The 22,180-nt window shown below is 39.8% G+C and overlaps 1 protein-coding gene across 1 annotated transcript; it reads left to right on the forward strand.

The window, feature by feature from the left end:
- Window positions 1–4,925: 4,925 nt before the first annotated feature.
- Window positions 4,926–21,839, forward strand: RPF2 (ribosome production factor 2 homolog). The gene is made up of 10 exons (XM_067546602.1): window positions 4,926–5,071; window positions 7,938–8,070; window positions 10,901–10,938; window positions 11,786–11,825; window positions 13,823–13,904; window positions 13,990–14,066; window positions 14,707–14,806; window positions 19,680–19,782; window positions 20,083–20,227; window positions 20,664–21,839. Exons 1-10 carry the CDS (start codon window positions 5,049–5,051, stop codon window positions 20,841–20,843), a joined length of 921 nt encoding a protein of 306 aa, XP_067402703.1. The 5' UTR covers window positions 4,926–5,048; the 3' UTR covers window positions 20,844–21,839.
- The last annotated feature ends 341 nt before the right edge of the window (window positions 21,840–22,180 follow it).

Raw genomic sequence — 22,180 nt, forward strand, 5'->3', positions numbered from 1 at the left:
AGCAGTATTTCACAAGATTTGCATTGGTACCAAACTGTGCCAGGAAACTGGAGATATTTAGGTATTTTCTTTAATCTATGCCATGGGGAAGCAGGCAGAGCATATCTTTAAATCTTTTGCCTTTACTGAAAACAGTCACAAAGAGGACTATGAAATGGTTCTGGCTGTTTAATGTATACTTTATACCTAGAGAAATGTGATTCATGAAAAAGCATGTTTTTACCACTGAATTCAAGAACCAGGAGAAAATAAGAGCTCTTTATATCAGCTCTTTTATAAGAACTCTGCATGCTTTGGCTGATTTTGGGACTGCAAAACATGAAAATAACAGACACAGGAGGGTTGCTATTGGGTTAACAGACAAAAAGCCTCTCACAGCAACTACAGTTAAAGACAGACTTAAATTTATTCACAGCTATCCAGATAGCAAAATAGTCTGTGTGATGCTGGCAGACCAGATGCCAGCTCTCATCCAGGCTGCAGGCATTAGCTAAGAACAGACAAACTTATAGCTGGAGACCAGACCAGTTCACCTGTGTTAGTTTTGCTCAAAATAGGTATTAGTCTTATAAGAATCTATTTAGAGTTTAGATACTATGAAATGCTTGTAAATTGCTGAATGCATTAATCTCACTTGTAATGCCAGTATTCCATGCTATAAGAAAATATGTAAGTTTTGCTTGATAACTTTGAAAATGTTTGCTCTGATTTATGAACTCAGGCACAGGAATTGTTCCCCTCCCCCCATTCAGAAGGTCTATCAAAATCAGATAGGCCATCATTGAACACCGTGATACAAAGGACTGGTTAATGGCCCTATCACACCCGGAAAATGCTATATGCAAGGAAACTCATCCTGTGGGCTTGAAGGCTGAATGAAGGAAATAAAACACAGCCATAGAAAAATTTCCATCTTTTTTAGTGAAGTCTGAAGAGCCAGAGACTCTAAGAAGCCAAAGATCCCCCTGGGGCTGCCTCCTGGATCTGCCCTGAAAGACACTTTGAACAGACAGGTCACTACAACTCTGTCACTCTTAGGATTTAGATGGTAACTCATTTGTGTGTATATGTTTGCTTGCTTTCATCTGTAAATAACTCTCATTTCTTTTTCCTAGTTTATAAACCTTTAGATAGTTTTTACAGGATTGGCTACAGGCATAGTCTTTGTGTCTAAGGTACCAACTGATTTGGGATAAGTGATTGGTCTCTTGGGACTGGAAGCAACGGCATATTTTGTGATTTTTGTGTAAGTGACCATTTATCACTAAGTCCAGTTTGGCTGGGTGGCCAACCAGTCAGAGACGAAGAGCTGCAAAGAGCCACTTTTACCTTACCCAGCTTGTCAATTTCACTTTTCTGTCTTACCCTCTGCAGAAAAATTAGTGCTGATTCGTCAATTTCGGAGGCAGCTTGTCAATTTCACTTCTCAGTCTGCCTCTAGTGGCAGTTGTATCAGCAAAGAGCTACATGTGGCTCCTGAGCCGCGGGTTGGCCACCCCTGGTCTAAGGGGACTCTCTGTGACTCCATGGTAAGACTGTTATAGTGATCCAGGAGTCCACATTTGCTACTGGCTTGGTGAAATCTAATTATGGAACACACCGACATTTGGGGTATCTGCCCTGTTTTTGACAATCTGTCCTGAAGTAGGCACTCACAGTTGTGAGCCACTCCAGACAGTGTGACAGTCTGAACTAGTCAAACAGCAGAACAAAAAGCAGAGCACCTTGAAAAACCTGAAACTAGCTTACAAACTGTAAACAGACACTGCATGAGTGCTAAAAATCATTACCATAAAAGCCCAAGGCTATGAGGGAGTCCCAGGCTAACTATAAAGCATTTTAGACTAATTGCACAAGATGTGGGAAATTCCATAGCTCAAGAAGTGTATCCAGCTAAAGGTGAAATATGTAATACATGCACAGAATACAGACTTTTGCAGCTGTTTGCCATACTAAGGCAATCAAGGAGCTGACTACGCTTACAGTCAAGAGCAATTGTTTCTGGTATCTATCACATGTGATGAGACAGCTCCTGACTGGAGAGGGAAACTTGGGAAGACTACTTTGTTTAAAATTGACTCAGGAACAGAGGTGCTTGTCATCTCAGAAGGGATTTACAATCATCTTCAACCCCACCCAGATCTGAAATCACCTCACACATCTCTGACTAACCCTGGAAATATTCTGAATTGAATGGGCCAATTCACCACAGAAACAATATACAAAGACAAAAGCTTTGCATTCAGAATGTATAAGATCAAAGACCAACAACCTTCTCAGCTGCAGCGTGGCGACCACAATGAGCCAAGTGAGAAAAGTGGAAGAACTCAGCTGAGTATTTGGTGATACTGGACTTTTGAAAGGGGATCCAGTACAAATAACCTTCAGATACAGTGCTGAACCATACACTGTACCTACACCTTGCAGGATTCTTATCCCGTTGCTTCATGAAGTGGAAACTGAATTTAAGAGAATGGAACAGATTGGCTCAGAGATTTTTTTGATATTGCTGGTACTGGTTGTAGAGAAAGATGGAAAAATACAAATCAGTGTGGGTCTTAAAAAACTTAATGAAGCAGTAGTGAGAAAAAACATAGATCCATTCAAACTGCATTACTTCCTCTCTAAAGCAAAGTGAAAAGAGCTACAATATTCACAAAGCTGGATATCTTGAGCAGATTCTAGCAAACTCCTTTAGATAAAGAGAGTTCTAAACTGACTACATTTAGCATACCTTTTGGGAGATTTTGCTTTCACAGATTATCATTTGGGATTACCAATGCACCTGAAATTTTCCAAAGAAAGATAGCAGAACTGTTAATGTACACAAATGTTTTCATGGACGTATTGTGGTATATGGATCTTTAATGGAAGAAAACAGCCCAACCCTCAAAGAAGGTCTAAGCCTAATAAATCAGTCTGGACTGAAGCTGAACAAGGACAAGTGCATTTTCTGCCTACCCCAAATCAAGTTTTTGGGACACAATAAACAAAGATGGAATAAACTGTAGCCCTGAGAAAGTAAAAGCAATTTGAGAATTGAATGCACCAATAAATGTACAAGAACTGAGATGCAGACTGGGAATGGTAGATTACCTTGATCAACACCTACAAGACCTTTCTATAGTGTCAAACTCAAAACCATTGAATAAACTACTAAAGTCCAACACCTCTTGGCTATGAGGGCCAAATCAAGAAATTGCCTTAAAAAAGGTAAAATAAATAATTTCAGTAGTTCCTGTTCTCAAAAATTATGATGAGAACAAACTCACAATAGTCAGTGTGGATGCAAGCAGCTCTGGCCTAGGTGGTATAGTGTTGCAACAACATTGATCTGAGGGGAAGCCAATTGCATTTTGCTCTCACACTCTCACAGGAGGAGAAAAATGATACACACAGACTGAAAAGGAGAGCCTGGTAAATGTATGGGCATATGAGAACTTTTACATACAACTGTGTGGACTGGATTAATTTACACTGATAATAGACCATAAAATGCTTGCAACCCACATCAGCCAAAAAGAACTTGATCAAACACTGCTGAGATGCGATTTAATCCAATTGCTAAATATGTTCCTGGAAAAAATCTGGTAGTTGCAGACACTCTGTCACAGAGCCCAGCATCTCACTCAACTACCCATGACCTCAAAGATGATGTAAAGGACTACAGCAGCAACAACAAGCAAACTTGACAGAAAACTTCAAGAATTTCTAAATTACATTATGGCCGGCAGTCCAAGAATCTAACGGCCACTAGGGAAGTGACAAGATATTGCTTTGCGTGTCATGGACAATTAAGCAAGTAAAATGGATGAATGATTAAAGGCAATTGGATCATAACTCCAAACTAAATGAAAGGAGAATCCAAAACCTTATCCATGAAGGACATCAAAGACTAAGTAGCATGAATGAGCCAACTAGTCAGTGTGGCGATGAGGCATCAGCAAGGACATAAAAAATAAAGTATCTGCACGGGAACATCACAGAGTTAACAGACCAACACAATGCAAAAAACTTTTAATAACATCTCTACCAGATAGACCTTGGAAGAGACTATCTGCAGTTTTATGTGTATTCAGAGGACATAATTAGCTGGTCATTATGAACTATTTTTCCAGGTATATAGGAATAGTGTACTTTAAAGACATAATACGTCAGTGTTAGCGAGAAATTGAAGTGCACTTTTGCTCATTTTAATATTCCAAAACAACTAGTGACAGACAGTGGACCACAACTAATTGCAGCAGAATTTAAATAATTCTAAATGAATTATTAGTTTGATTATATTACTAGCAGCCCACATACCCCACAAGCAAATGGAGCGGCTGAGAGAGCTGTACAGCAGCCAGCCAAGAAAATCCTCCAGCAGGAAGAACTTTTCTTTGCTTTTCTGAGTTATGCTCCGCTGCTGATAATAGCTACTGGATATAGTCCAGAAATGTTGAGGTATGTGTGTCAAGCTACACAGACCTAAAGAAGAGTTCCTTCTAGCGCAGAAACTTGTTTCTTTCACCACCAGACATTGGTCCAATAAACTATATTACCTCAGCCACCTTATCTCTTTGAGATAAGTGTGTGTGTGCACATCAGTCAGTGAATCAAAGACAGGGGGCAGGTGCCTACATTTTTTCTGTCTGAGAAGAGACCAATTGCGCAGGGCCTGGACTAGATTCTGCCTGTAACGCCACTTCCCTGTCTAGGGGGCGCTGTGGAGACGCGCTAGCCAGCCAGGAACGCAACGCTCCTCCCCGCCTCTCTCTTTTTGAGAAGTTTGCCCCTATTGCCTCTCCGTACCCATCTCTCCACCACAGCGCCTTTTACCCGCCTTTGGATCAGGGGCCGTACAACCTAGAGAGCTGCGACCGCTGCAGTTGCTACTGCGCATGCTCGGAGTGCTGAGCATGCTCAGTGACCGAAAAGGAGCGCACGCTCCGTCGGCCGTGAGAATTTTTTGGTGGCGGATGTGATGTCATGATGACGACGATGCCGTAACGGGGCTAGTTCCTGGTTCGCGCAGGAGGCCACGCGCGGGTCTCTTGCCGGCGGAGATGGAGGCGTTGGACCGGGTGGTGTAAGTAGCGCCCCGCGATGGGGGAGGGGCTGTGGGGGTGCGACAGCGTCGGCTGCCCGCGCGCCCGGCCCCTGCTGCCCGCGCAGTGCGGGGGAGAGTCGCCGTCTGCGGAGCGCGCCCTGCCTAGAGCGGTTGCTGCCCGCACGCGGGCCCCTGCCTAGGAGCCTGGCTCCCGAGCCAGCGCAGGAGGGAGAAGCGCAGCGCCCCCCCCCCCCAAGAGGCGGCGCCGACTCTGCGCCTCTCCCTAGTAACAACAGGCGTCTCCCCGGCTCTGCTCGCGCCCAGCCGCCCCCTGGGGAGCGAGGGGACGAGAGGGGAGCCCTTCGCGGGGCCCACGAAGGAGGGAGGAGAGACACCGCTCTGTCGGGTGCTGCCCTAGGGTAGGGCCCTGCGGCTGCTGTGGGATTTGCTGTAGGGGGATTTACTTGCCTCAGTGCGTCCTCTCGAGAATAAGCCCAGTGCAGCCCGCAGCCCTCACGGTTGCAGGGAGCAGTTTGGAAAGTGTGGATGTGGCCTTTTGTAAACTGAAAACGGGTAGGAAAACGCACTTGCATCTGAGGAAGTTGGTTGCAGCCCACGAAAGCTTATGCCTGCAGAAATTAGATTTGTTCGTCTTTAAAGTGCTACAGGACTCTCGTTTTAACTGAATTTGTTTTTGAGATAAATATAATCGGGTCTGCTACACTGGATTGTCATTGTTTTATTGTGTGTGTGTGTGTGTGTGTGTGTGTATATAATATATAGTTAGTCTAGTGTAAACTCCATTAAAAAAAAGTGTGGTGCTGATACAGAATTTTCAGCATAGTATGGTAGGCTTTTTTGCAGAATTAAGTTCCAGATTGAAGCAGGGCCTTGGTTATAACTAGGTGTAAAAGGATCAAATTAAGAGGGTGATTGACAGGAGTAATTTCTAGATGAAGACCTAGGGTAGCGAACAATTGCCTTATTTAATCTCTAATTTCTTTGATACTTGGAGGAGAAAACAGAGGAAGGAACAGAAACAAGAACTAGATTAACAGGGAGAGATGTGGCACGGTAGGAGTACAGATTAGTTTGGGCACAGATTTCTGATTCTTCCCTTTCTGACCCTGTCTACACTTACCTCCGAGATTTGGCGGCAGTCGACGGGAGTTATGCAAGCTATGCAAAAAGCTTGCGTAACTCCTGTCGACTTCTCTACTCCGCTTCTGCGCGCCGTCTTCACTGCACTGCGCCAATGGGAACCGTGTTCCCGTTGACACAGCACTATGCCACTTGTGTAGCTTAGTACGTCGATTTCTGGATTGACTGAGCAGGTCTTCACTGACCACTCAGTCCATCCAGGGAAATTGATCTGACGGTGGCGACTTTGCCACCGTCAATGTAGCCGTAGTGTCTGTTTTATTGGGGATTGGTATCCTCTAACTGTACCACAAAAGCACTGGATGTGGTAGCATGTCTTATCATACAGTACCGTACATGGAGTAGTTGGTTAAAGTAAAAGAAAGTCCTGGTGAGTCTCATATCTCACATAAAAGACGTTTTTGGGAAAAGTTGATATTAAGAGAGGGGAATTGTGAAGATTATTTAATTAAATCCAGTGCAAAATTATCAAACTGTTATTATTACAGTTATTAAATAGTGTATTATCTACATGAAGGCACTTAATGGTTCACACTGCAACTCAGAGTTGAACTTCCTTGACCTGTGCCACAACCTAGTACAGCAAGAGGAGCACTTGCAGTGTTAATTCTGCTGGTTTAGTCTCTGCTTGCCCTAGAAAATTTTCTAGCATTGTTTTAAAATTATTTTGTCTGGTGATTTATCACCACACAAACCATGATTTTGAAATTGTTTCTTAACATTGATGGAACTCCAGTGTAGGTAGAGACCATCCTAGAGCAGTGATACTCAGTCTGAACCTTGAGAGCCATAAGTGGCTCTTTAATGTGTCTCCTGCTGCTGTTTGCAGCACGTGATATATTAAAACACTGTGTGATTTAATTGTTAACCAATCTACATTATCAACACATCAGGATGTTTTTACTGTGTTGTTAACCAATTGTAGAATAGTTGATCAGTCATTTTGCTGTGAGACAAATACATATTATTATACATGAAACAATGAACTTGCACTCCTATGGCTCTTTTGGGTAATGTTGATTGCCAGTTTGGCTCCTGAACTATTGAAGTCTGAGTATCACTACTCTAAAGGTAGGCCCCTAATTTCTGGTTCTGTTTAGCATTTCAGGAACAAAGTCTTCGGGCTTAATAAATTGTTCTTCTCTAGATGCGGGCAAAAATTCACAGATAATCCAGAAAGGTGGTGTAGTGGCCGCTAGTGTTACGGAAATGTAAGGTCCATCTTAATAGAGGGCGGTATGGTAAATTGTTTTCTAAGGACACAAATTGAGGTTGGTCATAGTAGCAATTGTTGATTAGGAATTTTCCTTTTAACTGTGCGTGTCCGTGTGATACACCATGAAGTAGCGGAGAAGGGCCAAGCATAATTTAGGCTTTTTAGTTGACATTTAGGGTGCCATTGATGGGCTCTTAAGGGGATCTCCTGTAGTCTGCATGAGCCAGAGTGTGTGGGGCCATGATGCAGGGCCTTCGTGTGAATGGAAACCATCAGGACTTCAGCAAGGATGTGGCAATATTGCCACACCTTAAACTTCAAGTCAACAGAACTCAGGAAATTAAAACTTAAGGCCAAGACTTTATCTTCAACTTTCCTAGTTTTATTTGTTGTTTTGGGTGGGCGGGTGGGTGTGGGTGTTTACAAATCAAGAAAAGCATTTTTGTTAACTTCTTTGTTTGGGGCTATTTCAAGCATGGTCTAATATGTTTTGTGCTAATTAATTTTGTAATTAATTTCTCATTGTAGAAAGCCTAAAACTAAGAGGGCCAAAAGGTTTCTTGAGAAGAGAGAACCTAAGCTCACTGAAAATACAAAAAATGCCATTCTCATAAAAGGTGGAAATGCAAACTTAACAGTGACTGAAGCACTTAAAGACATTGTAAGTATGTTTGTTAGAAATACATGTCCTGAAATAAGTTTTAACATAGGCTGTGTATCAGGAGTAATTTAACACATCTTATTTTTAAATAAATTGTGTTACATGTTATCTACTCCAAATCCAATCTTTCCAATCCCAAATTTTCAAAAATGAGTTGAACCCTAAAAAATTCATGATGCATAAAAAATTATCTTGTGTGTGTTTAGTCTTGATTCTTTTTAATTCCTCCTGCTCCCTGCCAGTGTGTCAGTGTTGCCACCTCTACCAAATGTAGAGGGTAAGGTGGTTTTGCTCACTACCGGAGGACCTCACTGATATCAAATTACAAAGACTTTTGTATAAAATGCTACCTGATGGTACAGAGCTTTCAGCTTCTCTCCAGCCCCCAAAATAATAATGAAGTCTGTCCCCACAGCCTGTTAATTATGCACCCCGCATATACTCCCTCCTCCCAAGGGTTATTCACCTCCCTCCCCCCTTCCCAGCCTGGTGTTGCAGAGATGAGGAGGAGGCAACCCACTTTTCTCAGAAGGAGAAGGGGAACAGGGAGCAGAACTTCTCTGAACAGCTGGGCTCTTCCTACTTCCTCCTCCTCCTCCTCCTGTGAGTATTGTATCAGCTGTTTCCTCTCCCCATCCAAAAACTTCTCTCAGTTCCTGAGGGATTAGGAGCATTGGGGGGGGCGGGACTGAGGGCTGCCTGCCCGATTGTCTGCTTTTCCCTGGGTGGCAGGGAAATAGGGAAGGCAGCCAATCAGAAGGGTCAGATCCCCCCTACCAGAGCTGAAATTTGTATGACAGCAGGAATTTCTCAAATCATTGTGAGATGAGCTCCAGGAGGGGGTCAAAATTGTGTTTCTCTCAATGAAATTGACATCTATCAACACTGCCAGTCTGAAAGTATGTCTGCACTTCACACTCCTTTCAGTGGAGTGTAGAGTACATGCACTACATGTTCACTTAGCATGGATATAAATAGCAGTGTAGATGGTGAGGCACTGCTTTGGCAAGTAGAGTAAGGACATGTGGTATACCCAGGTATGCACACTATTCGCAGGAGCACTCACTGTAGTGTCCTGCTGCCTTCCTGTTGCTGGAGTCATGCTTAGCCACAGAGAGAGACTTCAGCAGGGAGTTACTGGAGCCTTTCCCTGCTGCTTCCCCTCTGCTGGAGGCTTTCAATGACAAGTGTGGCTATGTGCTGGAGTGTGGATGCAGCCTGCTTTTCACTGCAGTATGTAGCTACACATGCTTTTCCACACTGCCACGTGTGGTCTGTAGTGTAGACGTAACCTATTGAATATCAGACCAGAACTGTAGTATCTCTGAGGGAAAACTGGATTTGACTGTTCAGAGGTGTAGGATAAGTATAAAATTAAATAATTAAATTTAGCTTAAGTTTGATTAAGGAAATATATATTTGTTGTAAAAGAGAGGCCCTGACTAGCAAATAGGAGGAAGGCCTCAAAAATAAGTGATAAGGAATGAAGTAGGGAGCATGTCTGGTTCAAGAATAACTAATGAGAGAAGGGGAAGTTTCTCAACCGACTGGGGTGACTGCATGTGGTTTTAAATAAAACAAAGAGAATCTGTCTTAAAATGAGCCAACACAGCCCTTCCCAAACCCACACACTAGTGTTAAAGCCTATGTGAATCTGCGTGCCATGGGAAAGCAGTTGGTCAGCAATGAGGAGGGGAGGAAAGGCCTTGCAAAGAAAGACGGTTGTAAATCTTATCTGGATTAAGACTGGAAATAAGGGTGAACTGTCTCCAATTGGTTTTTAGCTGAAGTCAGTAATTGGCACTTGGTTGTTAAAGGGTATAAAAAGTAAAGTCTTAAAGGGTTCATTACTAATACCTGCCTGACCGCATTGGAGCTGAACATTATGGATCTAAGCACTCAGTTTAGCCCATTTGTAAGTATCTTTATCAAATGCTTATGAATACTTGGTTACTGTATTGGATGTAGTGATTGCTTATTTTTAGGCTATAGATATGTTTAAAGCAACTGCATAAAGTACTTTTGGATTTAATAAAGGAGTTTATGGTTAAAATTTCCCATGTTAATATTAATAATTTCAACAAGAGGCCAAAGAGTCAGCCTGTGAGATTGTGGAATACTTTTGGCAGACACCTAGAGCACAAGTCCAGTGGGGCTGTGTCTACACTGCAAAGCAATAGGGCTTGAACCGTGGATCCGGGCTGACTCAGGCTTGGACCCTCCCCAGGATCTGGGGTCTGAGCCCTGGATTAGTGGGATTTGTGTGAAGATGAAAAGGGGCCTAAGCTTGTGCCTGAATTCAAACCATGTGCTTACATTACAGTGTAGATGTACCCCTAGTCATGGACTAGGTCACTATTGTGCTAGGCATTGTTCAGTCAGTGTGTGAGGGCCATAGGAATATAACCTGCCACTCCTCTTCCAGTGTTCTAATTGCAAGTCAAGAGTTCCCCTCAATTTTTATAAACCTTTTAATAAAATTAAAAATGGTGTAGTTGGCTTTGAAATTTAGCATCTTGGTACAAACATTAAGATTATTGTGAGTGGGTGGGGTAGGCATTCCTCTGTCCTGTTCTGGTGTTTTAAGTGTGTTTTTTGATCTCTGTAAACTGCTCCTCTTTAAAATTAGTAATGCCAATCTTGAGTCTCTATTTTCTTGCCTCTTTTGTGAGTATATCTACGGAGCTATTTTCTTCCTGGGCTAGATTGCAACTGATGGCCATCTCTCTCTTTTATGCTGCTTTCATGTAGAATTTTTGGTAGGACAATGCTTAGTATTTCAGTGTGTTAACAGTACTTTCTCCTTAACTTCAAATTCTTTATTTTACAGTATGCTCTGAAAAAGCCCTTTGCTGTCCTGTACAAAAAGTAAGTTACATTTTGCCATTTTAAAATTGTTTGATAAGGTTGGGCTTAATATTTTCAGAGAGAACTAAAGGTGCTATACAGGCTAATAAAGTGGATTTTAAAAATATCTTGATACATAATAAACTGGGAGTGATCCTAAATGATGATGACAACCTGGGAAAAAGCCCATATGTGTTTAAATGTCTGAGTTCTGTCCTATTTATGAAAATACATGAAGTAACAACTTCGCAAAAGGAACAAGTTGCTAATCAACTTCACAGATGACCCAAATCTGCGTGAATAGCTAATGAGATACGGCAGCAGTTCAGCTTGGCAAAGATAGATTTAATGTTACTCTTTGAATTTATCAAAGGTAAAGGTGCAAGTAGTCTCAATAGGAAATACAGTTTGTAATCAAATATATTTATACAAAATGGCAAGCTAGTATCTGGAAAGTTGTGATGCAGGTGCTTGGATGTACTAGCTCATGAAAATCTAGGAGTATTAAGTGGGGCATGGATGAAAAGGTAAAGACAATTGTCAGATGTATTATGATACCTGGAAAACAAATCTTCCTTTTGTGGAGGGCAGCTTACTGCATTTCTGGAGTACTGTTTCTGTGGTGGAATTCATGCACCATAATAATAGAGAGGAAATGTGGAGAAGAGTGCATCTAATGACAAAAGGACTTTGACATAGGGAACACTAAGGAAAGACTAACCGAATTAATATTACTTTGGATCTGAGATGGAACTTGGCTTCTAAAGCTGAAATCATTTTCTTAGAAGAGCACAATAACCCAACTGCACCATGAGAACTAGTATGAAGTCATACAAAAAACCCAAATCCTTACCTTTTTTTCCTTCAGAAAAAATATTACCAGACCTTTTGAGGATCAAACATCATTGGTAAGTATAAACCACATTTTATTTAGCTTGTTATGGAAAAAGAGAGACTGTGTTCAGGATACTGTCAGTGGTGCAGTGCTGTGATGGAAAATAGTTCTCCAAGATTCAATGGAGTTATACCCAAGAAACTAAGTTTTAGGAAATTATTGTGCAATTTGGAATAAGTTGAATATCTGTATAATCATAGACGTATAGGACTGGAAGAGACCTCAGTGGGTCTTCTAGTCCAGTTTCCTGCACTCAAGGCAGGACAAAGTATTATCTAGACCATCCCTGACAGGTGTTTGTCATTGGAGATTCCATAACCTCCATACACAATTTATTCCAGTGCTTAACTCCCTGACAGTTAGGAAGTTTTTCCTTATGTCCAACCTAAACCACCCTTCCTGCAATTTAAGCCCATTGCTTCTTGTCCTATTCTAAGAGGTTAAGGAGCGCAATTTTTCTCCCTTCTGCTTGTAACTATCTTTTATGTAATTGAAAACTGTTATCTTGTCCCCTCTGTCTTCTCTTCTCCATACTAAACCCAGTTTTTTTTCCCAATCTTCCCTCATAGATCATGTTCTTTAAACATTTTTGTTGCTCTTCTCTGGACTTTCTCCAATTTGTCTACATCTTACGTGAAATGTGTTGCTTATAACAAAACACAATACTCCAGTTGAGGCCTAATCAGCGCAGAGTAGAGCAGAAGAATTACTTCTCATGTCTTGCTTACAACATTCCTGCTAATACATCCCAGAATTGTTTGTTTTTTTTGCAGCAGTGTTGCACTGTTGACTCTCATTTAGCTTGTGATCCACTATGACCCCCAGACCCTTTCCACCATGTTTCTTCTTAAGCAGTCATTTCCCATTTTGTATGTGTGCATCTGATTGTTCCTTCCTAAGTGAAGTACTTTGCATTTGTCCTTATTGAGTTTAATCCTCTTTGCTTCAGACCTTTTCTCCAGTTTGTCCAGATCATTTTGAATTGTAATCTTATTTTCCAAAGCACTTGCAACTACTCCCATCTTTCTCAAGAACTTTATAAGTGTACTCTCTATGCCATTATCTAAATCATTGATGAAGATATTGAACAGAACCGGACCCCTGCGGGACCCCACTCAACATGCCCTTCCATCTTGACTGTGAACCACTGATAAATATTCTCTGGGAATGGTTTTCCAGCCAGTTATGCACCCACTTATAGTAGCTTCATCTAGGTTGTATTGAGATGGGTTCTTCTAGAAATTGACTCAGATCTAATCAGACTGTTGCTCCCTGAGGTACAAATCAAATATGAGGGCCTTCCTTGTTTTTTTTTTTAACGTGTTAAGTATGTGGGGAATTTAAATGTCTTCATGTTTCTCACTGACTACATTTCAAAACAAACTTTTACAATTTAGGAAATGGAATGTTGAGGTCAGTGATACTCAGACTGCAACTCATGAGCCCCAAGTGGCTCTTTAATATGTCTCCTGGAGCTCTTTGCCGCACATGATATTAAAACACTGTGATTTAATCCAATCAGCATGCTTTTACTAGGTTATTAACCAATTAAGTTATCAACTTGCACTAAGTTACTAACTTATTTGCTGTGAGAATTGTGTGTGTGTGTGTAATATTAACATTTCCCCTCTCATGCTGTTTAAATATGAATAGTGCTATAGTAAATGAAACAATAAATTCACCCTACTGTGGTTCTTGAGTAATGTTGATTGCTAATTTGGCTCCTGAAGTCTGAATATCTCTGGTTTAGATCAAATGCCAGGAAAAAAACTCTCTGGCATGGATATAAAACAGTGCATTAACCTCCCAAGGCGGAATGGGTTACAACTTGGAAATGGAAGTGAACAATTAATTCTGGCTTCCTGATGCCTGGAGACATTTAAATCTCTTCTTCTAAATACAAATATTTAACTTGTAGCTATTAAATTGATGTAACTGTGACATTAACCATCACCAAATCCTTTAACATGTTTGCAAATTGAAGTTTGTGGTCTTTTTTTAATTTTATAGGAATTTTTTTCTAAGAAGTCGGATTGTTCTTTGTTTCTATTTGGCTCACATAATAAGAAGCGGCCTAACAATCTAATAATAGGTAAAATGTCTTTTTTTATAAATTGGGTGGAAGAAATTCCTCTTGAGAATAAATGTCTAAAGCAAAATTTTCTTTTCTTTCATAGGTCGTATGTTTGATTATCATGTCCTGGATATGATTGAGCTAGGCATTGAGAAATTTGTATCACTAAAAGATATTAAGGTAAGATGCTCTTAAACAATGCAGGCTCTAGTGACGTCTATTGGTGGACTCTTGTTGTGTACTCTGTGTAGAGAAACAGATTAGCAATGGCTTAGTTCTCAGCTTCAAAACAAGTAGTACAGATGAAAAAGATCAGTTAGGTAGCAAGAAATTAAATTTTGAAAAGTGACCCCTTTCCCCTGAAGCTTTGTTTTTCACAAGTATTTGCATAGTAGGGAGTTGTGATCAGTTGGCTGTATAAGGGTATATCAAAATCAGAATTTCGAGATGGACTGAATGATTTAGTAAGTCTTGCATCTCCTTCCCAATGCAAGAAATACAGTATGCTTGCTTGTGTTTCGTTGACTCTAGTTCTAAATAGTCCCAAACAAATGAACTTCCACCACTTCCATTGTAGGGTCTTTTCCACAGTCTAACACATTTTACTGTGAGGAAGCTTTTCCTTATTTAATCTAAATGAGAACAACACTCCCTTATTTAAAAAAACCCTCAAAACCCAAACCCTTCCAAATACAAGTGACATGTATAGATTTCTTTTTTAAAAATGCCTACCTATTTGTGTTTATCAGAGACCAGGACAGCTCACATGGAATGTGCCTGGTCACTTGCTGTATAACTTAGTTTGATATTTGTCCAGTAGAATAGCAAGTGTCCTGAAGGAACGAAGCCCATGATGATATTTGCTGGTGACACGTTTGACTTAAATGAAGAATATAGAAGATTGAAAAGCCTTCTCATTGGTGAGTCTTTTGAATTAAGACTTTGTGAGCAGTAGGACTTCATAAAGGTGTGGCAATGCTATATATTAAGAAATGTTGGTTTGCCTGTTTGTCCATGTTCAAGAATGCAAGATAATATTAAGAAAGTGGAATTAGGATTTACAGCATATCATAAAACTGAAGTTAAACTGGTAATTATCAAGTCTATTTCCACAGATGGAAGAAAATAGGCCAGCCTGGGAAAGCCATGAAGACTAGAGCTGGTTGAAGCAGGAAAATAGACATTTCAAAAGTTAATTTAGTCCTGAATCCGAATACAATGTCAGTTTCCTGTGAAACAAAAATTCACCCCAAAACACTATTTCTGTATTTCCAAAAAATCTTGTCAATACTGCGTTTTCCAATTGTAAACTATTCCATCCGAGAACTTTCGACCAGCTCTAATCAGGGCTTCATTGGGTTGAATTTTGGTGTTCAACATGTGCAGTGAAAATGAGAAGTAGTTATTAAGGCAGAAACGTATACAAGTAAATGTGAATGTTAACTTAAAGCTAGGCAGAGATTTGCAAAAACAGATGTACAAACTTGCACATCAAAGGTGGGAGGCATTGGAATAAGAGAATGTGCAGATGATAAACCAGGTATTACGGATTTTAACTGGGAGTGCTGAGAGCAACTACAAAAATGGGTGTACTTTGTAGAGCAGTTATTTTTGATTAAAATAGTTTAACTTGTTCTATATGGAGCTTAAAAGTGAGATAGTATCATGGCATTAGTCACAATGTGAGTACTCTTGGGAAGTAAGCTTTAGGAGTGAAACTAGAAGGCAGAATGACTGGGGATCTGCTCCCCCCCTTCTCCCACACTTCCTTCCCTGCATCAAGACTTAATTAAAATAAAAGAATGGTTCTTAACTTGGAATGGGATTTCCCAAGGGGTAGGGGGGAGATCTGTACTGTGAAATGGTGTGGATGCCAATGTTGGTGAGTCATGAGCAGGGAATGAAAAGATGGTGGAGGCATGGAGATTCAGATGAGATTCAAACTTGTAAGGTTTATCCACTGTTAAATCCCAAAGAACCATTTTTTATTATATTAGTTTAAAAACTGCCACTGCCTTTGGCTTTGTAGCTGCAGGATCTTTCTAAACTACTATTGGAGATGCTAAAGACTTTCTATGACTATTTACTGCATTAATAAATTCATTGCTGCTGTTCTTGAGAGCTGGTCTGTGTATGTTTCAGAGGCATAGCAGCAAACAGGACGAATTTTATGGCAAAACTATTTTTCAGTCCTAAGGCTATCATTGCAGTCATTGATGATTGGGGCCTGTGAATGATTCAATTATTACATCACTGTCCAGATGATATAAGATGCAAATGGTAAAAGATCAGGTTATGCCACTTAGCCCAGATTTCTGGGTGAGAATGGTTATGCACCAGTAACCCCACACATTCCTGTTCTGATGTGCATCCCCGTAAGCATATTTTCACATTGTTGATGTGATGGATTGAAATGTGTGTACATAATTGAGATTTTTCTGAAATGCAGGTTTACTCCTGAAATGGAAGCTACTGCCAATTGTTGGCAGATGTTTGCTAGATGAATTGAATTGAAAGTTTAGCCCTTTTAGTTTATTTTGTTGCTCATCTGAGTAACATTTCCCTATCCCATTCGTTTGCCTTAAGCTTTTGTTTACAGCCAAATATACTAGATGTACTCAGTCAAATGTACTCAGTTAAATATGCATCCGTTTTTTTGCTGCTGAACATATGCAAAGTACACACCAAATGTCTTGATGTTCTGTTGACTTCAGTGAAATGTCTAAAGACAAAACAGTAGGTTAAAGACAGGGGTTTATCATATTAAGGATTTAATTAGATGCTGATACCATCATATAGTTTAGGTTTGCAATTTGATTCAACATGAAATTGCTGTTATATGATAGGAAGTAACTCTCTTTTCGTTCCTGAGAAAGCTAGCATATATAATCTACCACTTTGTTGCCAAGAAATTTATGAAACTGCAACTGTTGTGAAGAACTTGTTGTTAAAGCACTACTGCCGAGAACCAGGATGAAATACCAGTTATCTTATGACTCCTTGTTACCAGAACTGTGTGACGTTATTAATGTGAGTGGTAAACAACTGGGTTTTCATAGACTTGTGGTCCATAAAGACATTTTGTACATTTTTGGGAAGTCCTATGATAGCAGTTCCACGTTATAGAAATCCCTGTGGGTAGGGGATGAACTCACATACTTTATAGTAAACAAATTAAACTAACCCTTTACATCTATTTTTAAAAAATTGGGGTGTCTCATAATGGTTTGGGTATGTAAATAGCAGCTGCCCTTTACCCTTGTACGTAGACCATGCAGACAAAGATTTGTCACCCCCCCCCCCCTTCCTGTTTCCATATAAACATTGTCTTAAAATTGTAATAGTGGTTTTATTGCTTTTGGTTTCTGGTGCTGGTATTAAGAATCTATCGATCTGTGTCCCTGTGAGTTGTAGTTGCTGAATCCCTGGTTCTATTCGCCTCCTTTGTACGTATTTGTGAAACACTTTACCACTCATTGTTATTGGCCCTACTTGTATATTACAAATTGCCAGATGTTGGGTTGCTCTTAAAATGCAGGCTTGGACTGAAAGGAAGAGACCTGTATGTTTTGGGATGGAACTTAAGTTTTTCCTTCATGCTATCACCATGTTTGTACAAATTATTTGAAGTCCAATACATAGATATGAAGGGGTAATTTAGATTCTCTTGAAAGATAGAGGAAGAAGTGGTGCGAGGGAGACAGTGACATAAAACAACTGTTCCAACTCCTGCTCCACCCATCATAGATGCAAGGTCCAGCAGTATTTGTGCAGTTCAGATAAGAACTGTTGCACCTTCCTAATAAGTGACCAAATTATAAATTACTTTGGAACACACACTCCAAATCGTTGAAGACAAAATGGAAGTTTTCAAAAGCTCTTCACTGTAGTTACTAAATCAGAAGTCCTTGAAACACATTAAGCACATGGAGAAAAACAAGGATTTAATTAGTGGCAGGAATTAAAAAGAGAGAAAACAAGATCTCTGATCCAACCAGAGTAAACTGTCTTAAACTATGAATAAGACAAAATTTTCAAATCCCTAAATTTCCAGAAAGGAGAAACGCTGTCTACAGCTGGTGGACATCATAGAAACTAAAATTCTTTGACCACCTGTATTTGGATCTAAAGATCATCCTGTGAGTGGAAAGCTATACCACAAGAACATAGTAAAGGATAATCTGCCAAACAAGAGCAATGCAGATCCAAGTTCACATGCCAGAAGAGACAGAGTCTTAGCTCCAGCCTGGGAAAATAGACATTAAAATAGAAGAAAATATTGTACCGATGACTTTTCCTCTAGATGCAAATCTAGTAACCCAACAAAGGAGGAGGGAGAAGATATTAAGTGACCAACAGTATTTCCTGGCTAAACTCCAGGTAATATCCACCAGTAAGATTTTGTTTTCAGCATAGCTTCAATACAGACGCTCCTGGAAAAAGGTCACTGAGGAAAAATTGCCTGAAGAATCTGAAAATGAAACTTAAAGGAAAGTGAGCCTTGACGTGTCTTTATGTTCTGCATTCTGTTCAGCAGTTATGCTTTTGGATATTGATCTTTTGGTTTTTATTAACATACCCTGTTCTCTAGGAGAAGGTCATGTCTTTCCTCCACCCTCTGCAAAGGGTTGACAGATTTGCATGGTTGTATGCTCTTTGCTCTCACACAATTTTCATGGCCCTGGTATGAGAACTATGTTAAAGACAACTAACTCTGATAGGTAACCAGTATCTGAATTTGCTCCCTGTAAAACTGAAAGCACAAACTGTAAGCTTCTTTCTAGATATAACTGACCATGTTCCATTTGTCTGCTATATGTGTATATATACAATAGTAAAAATATTTATTGCAGCAAAACCAAATATTAGTTCATTTAAAAAAGGGAAAAGGTGCTTTGTTTGACCACAGACAAAACTGCTATATAAAGCAATGATGGTGTCAAGTTTCCAAGATGGTATTATAAACAAAGGGGAGTAAAAACAATAAAGATAACACTAAACAGTATCTCCTTCTTACTTCGTATATTTTTCTCTTGAATTGATCTCGAGATCACTTATTTATGCCTGTCCTAACTGCTGACTTTTAATCCATAACTTTGTCCAACAAATTCTTAATCTAGCTAAATGTTATATTTCCATACTAAAGTATACTTAGCTAAACATGAACTGGCCTAAACATATGAGATGCATTTTGTTTTTCTGAATTCATAACTGAAAGTTTCGATCAGTGGATAATACAAAAAAGCAATAGCTATTTCAGTTTATTTCACAAAATTAAAGTTACTGTTGCTATTGAAGCAATGATAATGTCTGTCCTTTTGTCTTTTTTAGGGTGGGGCGGTATGGGGTTGATGTTTAAAATAGAATCTGGAGCTTGTACTGATACCAAATTGTTTCTGAAGAGCAGATGTCTGTTTTGCTCTCCTACTAATTTCTGCACCTGCTTAACTTTGCACATGTGAGATAGGCTCAGTGGGAGCTACTCTTGTAGTTAAGTTAAGCATGTGCAGTCTTGGCAGGATTGGGGCTTTAAGTAAATAATCCTTCATGTGGGCTGGAAAGGGAGCATGTTAAATTGTAGCAGGGTTGCCTCTAGAAATGCCAAATGTTTCTCGTTTTTCTTTGCTGGACGTGGTCAGAAACCATTTGTCAAATTAATCTGAGATTCATACGTTACAAAACATCTGTTATCTAATAAGCAAGACTTTTGATTCCAGTCCAACATTTTTTAAAACCTCTTTATTAAAAAGTAAAATGTGTCAGGTTTCTTTATATCTCAAAATATTCTTTCAGATTTCTTCCGTGGTCCTACTGTGCCCACTATTCGCCTGGCAGGGTTAGAATATGTTCTACATTTCACAGCTATGGATGGAAAAATTTATATGCGAAGCTACAAGTAAGTTTCTTTTTTCATATACTTAATTGTTTAACAGCCATTTTGTGCTCATCCAGGGCCAAATTCAACCCATAGTTCTGTGCGCACACAACTGTATTGCAATCAGTGGGAGTTGCGCACACATTCAAGATCAGACTCTGGCACCTGGTTATAAGTTTTCTGAACCAAAAAAATTCAACAGTAGCACATGTGTTTTTTAAAGGCCAAGTTCTGTCCTGTGGTCCAGAAAATAATTAGAAACATAAGTACAAAATGCACCAAAGGTGGACAATGTTGGTATTCCCCCCTTCTCTTCTCTAGAGTGTTGCTGAAGAAGTCAGGCTGTAAAATACCAAGGATTGAACTGGAAGAGATGGGCCCTTCATTAGATCTGGTGATGAGGAGAACGCATTTGGCTTCAGAAGACCTCTATAAGTTATCTCTAAAACAACCTAAAGCTCTTAAGGTACATAAACCTTGTATTTTATACAAAAATGTTTGCTCTGCATTATACATAATTTTTAATACACAGAACCAATTTTAAAATAAACCATGCAAAAGACCAAGGGATGAAGGTATTAGTTATTGCACACTGTCTTTGCAATGATCAGGTCTTTTTGCTAAGCTAATTGATGTTCTTGCATGACATATAGAGGGACACATAGGGGAGAGGCAGGATAACAAACTGATCTGGTGGCATATAAGGACAGGAAAATTGATCTCTAAACTCTGGATTTTATCTGTGCAATTCCATTTTTAGGGGCAGTTACCTTAAATTGCAATGGAAGTTTAAGTTCTGGTAAATATGGGGACTTGTGTTGGCAAAGACAGTTGCCTACAGTCACTGAGTGACTGACTGGTATTCTGTGCACAGAAATGCTAATGTTCTTCTTATCTTACAGCCGAAGAAAAAGAAGAATATCTCTCATGATGTCTTTGGTACGTCATATGGTCGGATCCACATGCAGAAACAGGATCTCAGTAAATTACAGACCAGGAAGATGAAAGGTTTAAAGAGGAGGCGTGCAGAAAAGATGACTGAAGATAAAGGGATTAGTCCAAAGAAATCAAAATCAGTCTGATAGGATGAATAGTTTCGGACTCTTGATAACTTTAGCTCTTGCTGTATTTCTCACAAAATAAATGGCAGACATGGACCAGTCAGCTGCCATTTTTAAAAAATGCTGTAGTCCTGTAATTTTTTTTAATGCATTGTCCTACAAAAGTGAACTTTGGTGGTAGTGGGCTGTAACGTGACATGATTTCCTCAGTTGTCTGAAGCTGGATATGCTTATTTGGGAACAAAATTCAAGTAAAGCCATTTATCTAATAGTTTACCAAATGGTCTTCTGGGGTTTTTATCCTGGATACTTTTGTTAGACTAGGCTTGTCATATAAACTCTTTCTGGGAACTGAATGTTACTGTGTAAATGCTGTCATTGATTTAAGTTTTCAGCTAATTTTAACTCTATTTGGACAGTTACATAACTTTGGGAATACTCATCTCTAACTTAATAAACTTTGGCCTATTTTATTAACTATGCATTACAAAACAAGAGAAACTATATCAATATTAGTATGTGCTCATGAACTGTGTGCTCTTTGTAACTAATGCTTTTAGCATTACTTACACTCCATAGAATTAGGAATGATCTGTCAAGGTGTTTATACTACATTCATCACCATGGTGTCTGAGCACCTGGTACTCACCATGTGTACATATGAGACCTTTGAGTTCTGAGTCTCTTAAGCACAGAATCTTATGCCTGATTTCCATATGGAGTGGAAGGGGCAAAACTGACATTGTCTACTGTACTTTTTAATCTAGGTATTTATACCATGCTCTTCACTATATTTGAGTGCCATAAAGTGAGTACTAAAGAAGCAAAACCTTGACTTTTCTTTCCTGATTTGGACAATTTTCTTTTATGAAAGCAAAGTTTAAAAGGTTGTCTTGCAGTGGGGTCATGCCAAACAGTGTTTATATAGTAAGCTAGTGAAATCTATTCAGAACTGAATTAGATGGAAGACTTTGGGATCTAACAAGGGAAGACTATTTTAAAGAAAAGTAAGATGTATACGTTGTTCGAGTGCTTTTTCATGTCCATTCCACTATAGGTGTGTACACACCTCCGTGCATGGTTACTGGAACTTTTTTTCCCTTAGCAGACCCCATAGGCCCAGCTTTGGCGCCCTCTGGAGCCCCATGCCCATGCTATGGTATACGAGGCACTGCCAGCCCTATGCGCCCCTCCATTCTTTCTTTCTGCCTGTGACGGTTGTTGGAACTGCCTTTTGCTTGCATTGCAAGTGCTCAGTTTCCCTTGTTTTCAATTCTAATTGTTTGTGTTAATTAGGTAGGTAGGCTAAGTACTGTTGATAGTGGTAGTTAGGCACTTAGGGTAGTCCCACCTGGTAC

Source organism: Emydura macquarii, unplaced genomic scaffold (genome assembly GCF_026122565.2).
Source record: "Emydura macquarii macquarii isolate MOO-44397 ecotype Brisbane River unplaced genomic scaffold, CSIRO-AGI_Emac_v2 contig_1146, whole genome shotgun sequence".
Classification (NCBI taxonomy): Eukaryota; Metazoa; Chordata; order Testudines; family Chelidae; genus Emydura; species Emydura macquarii.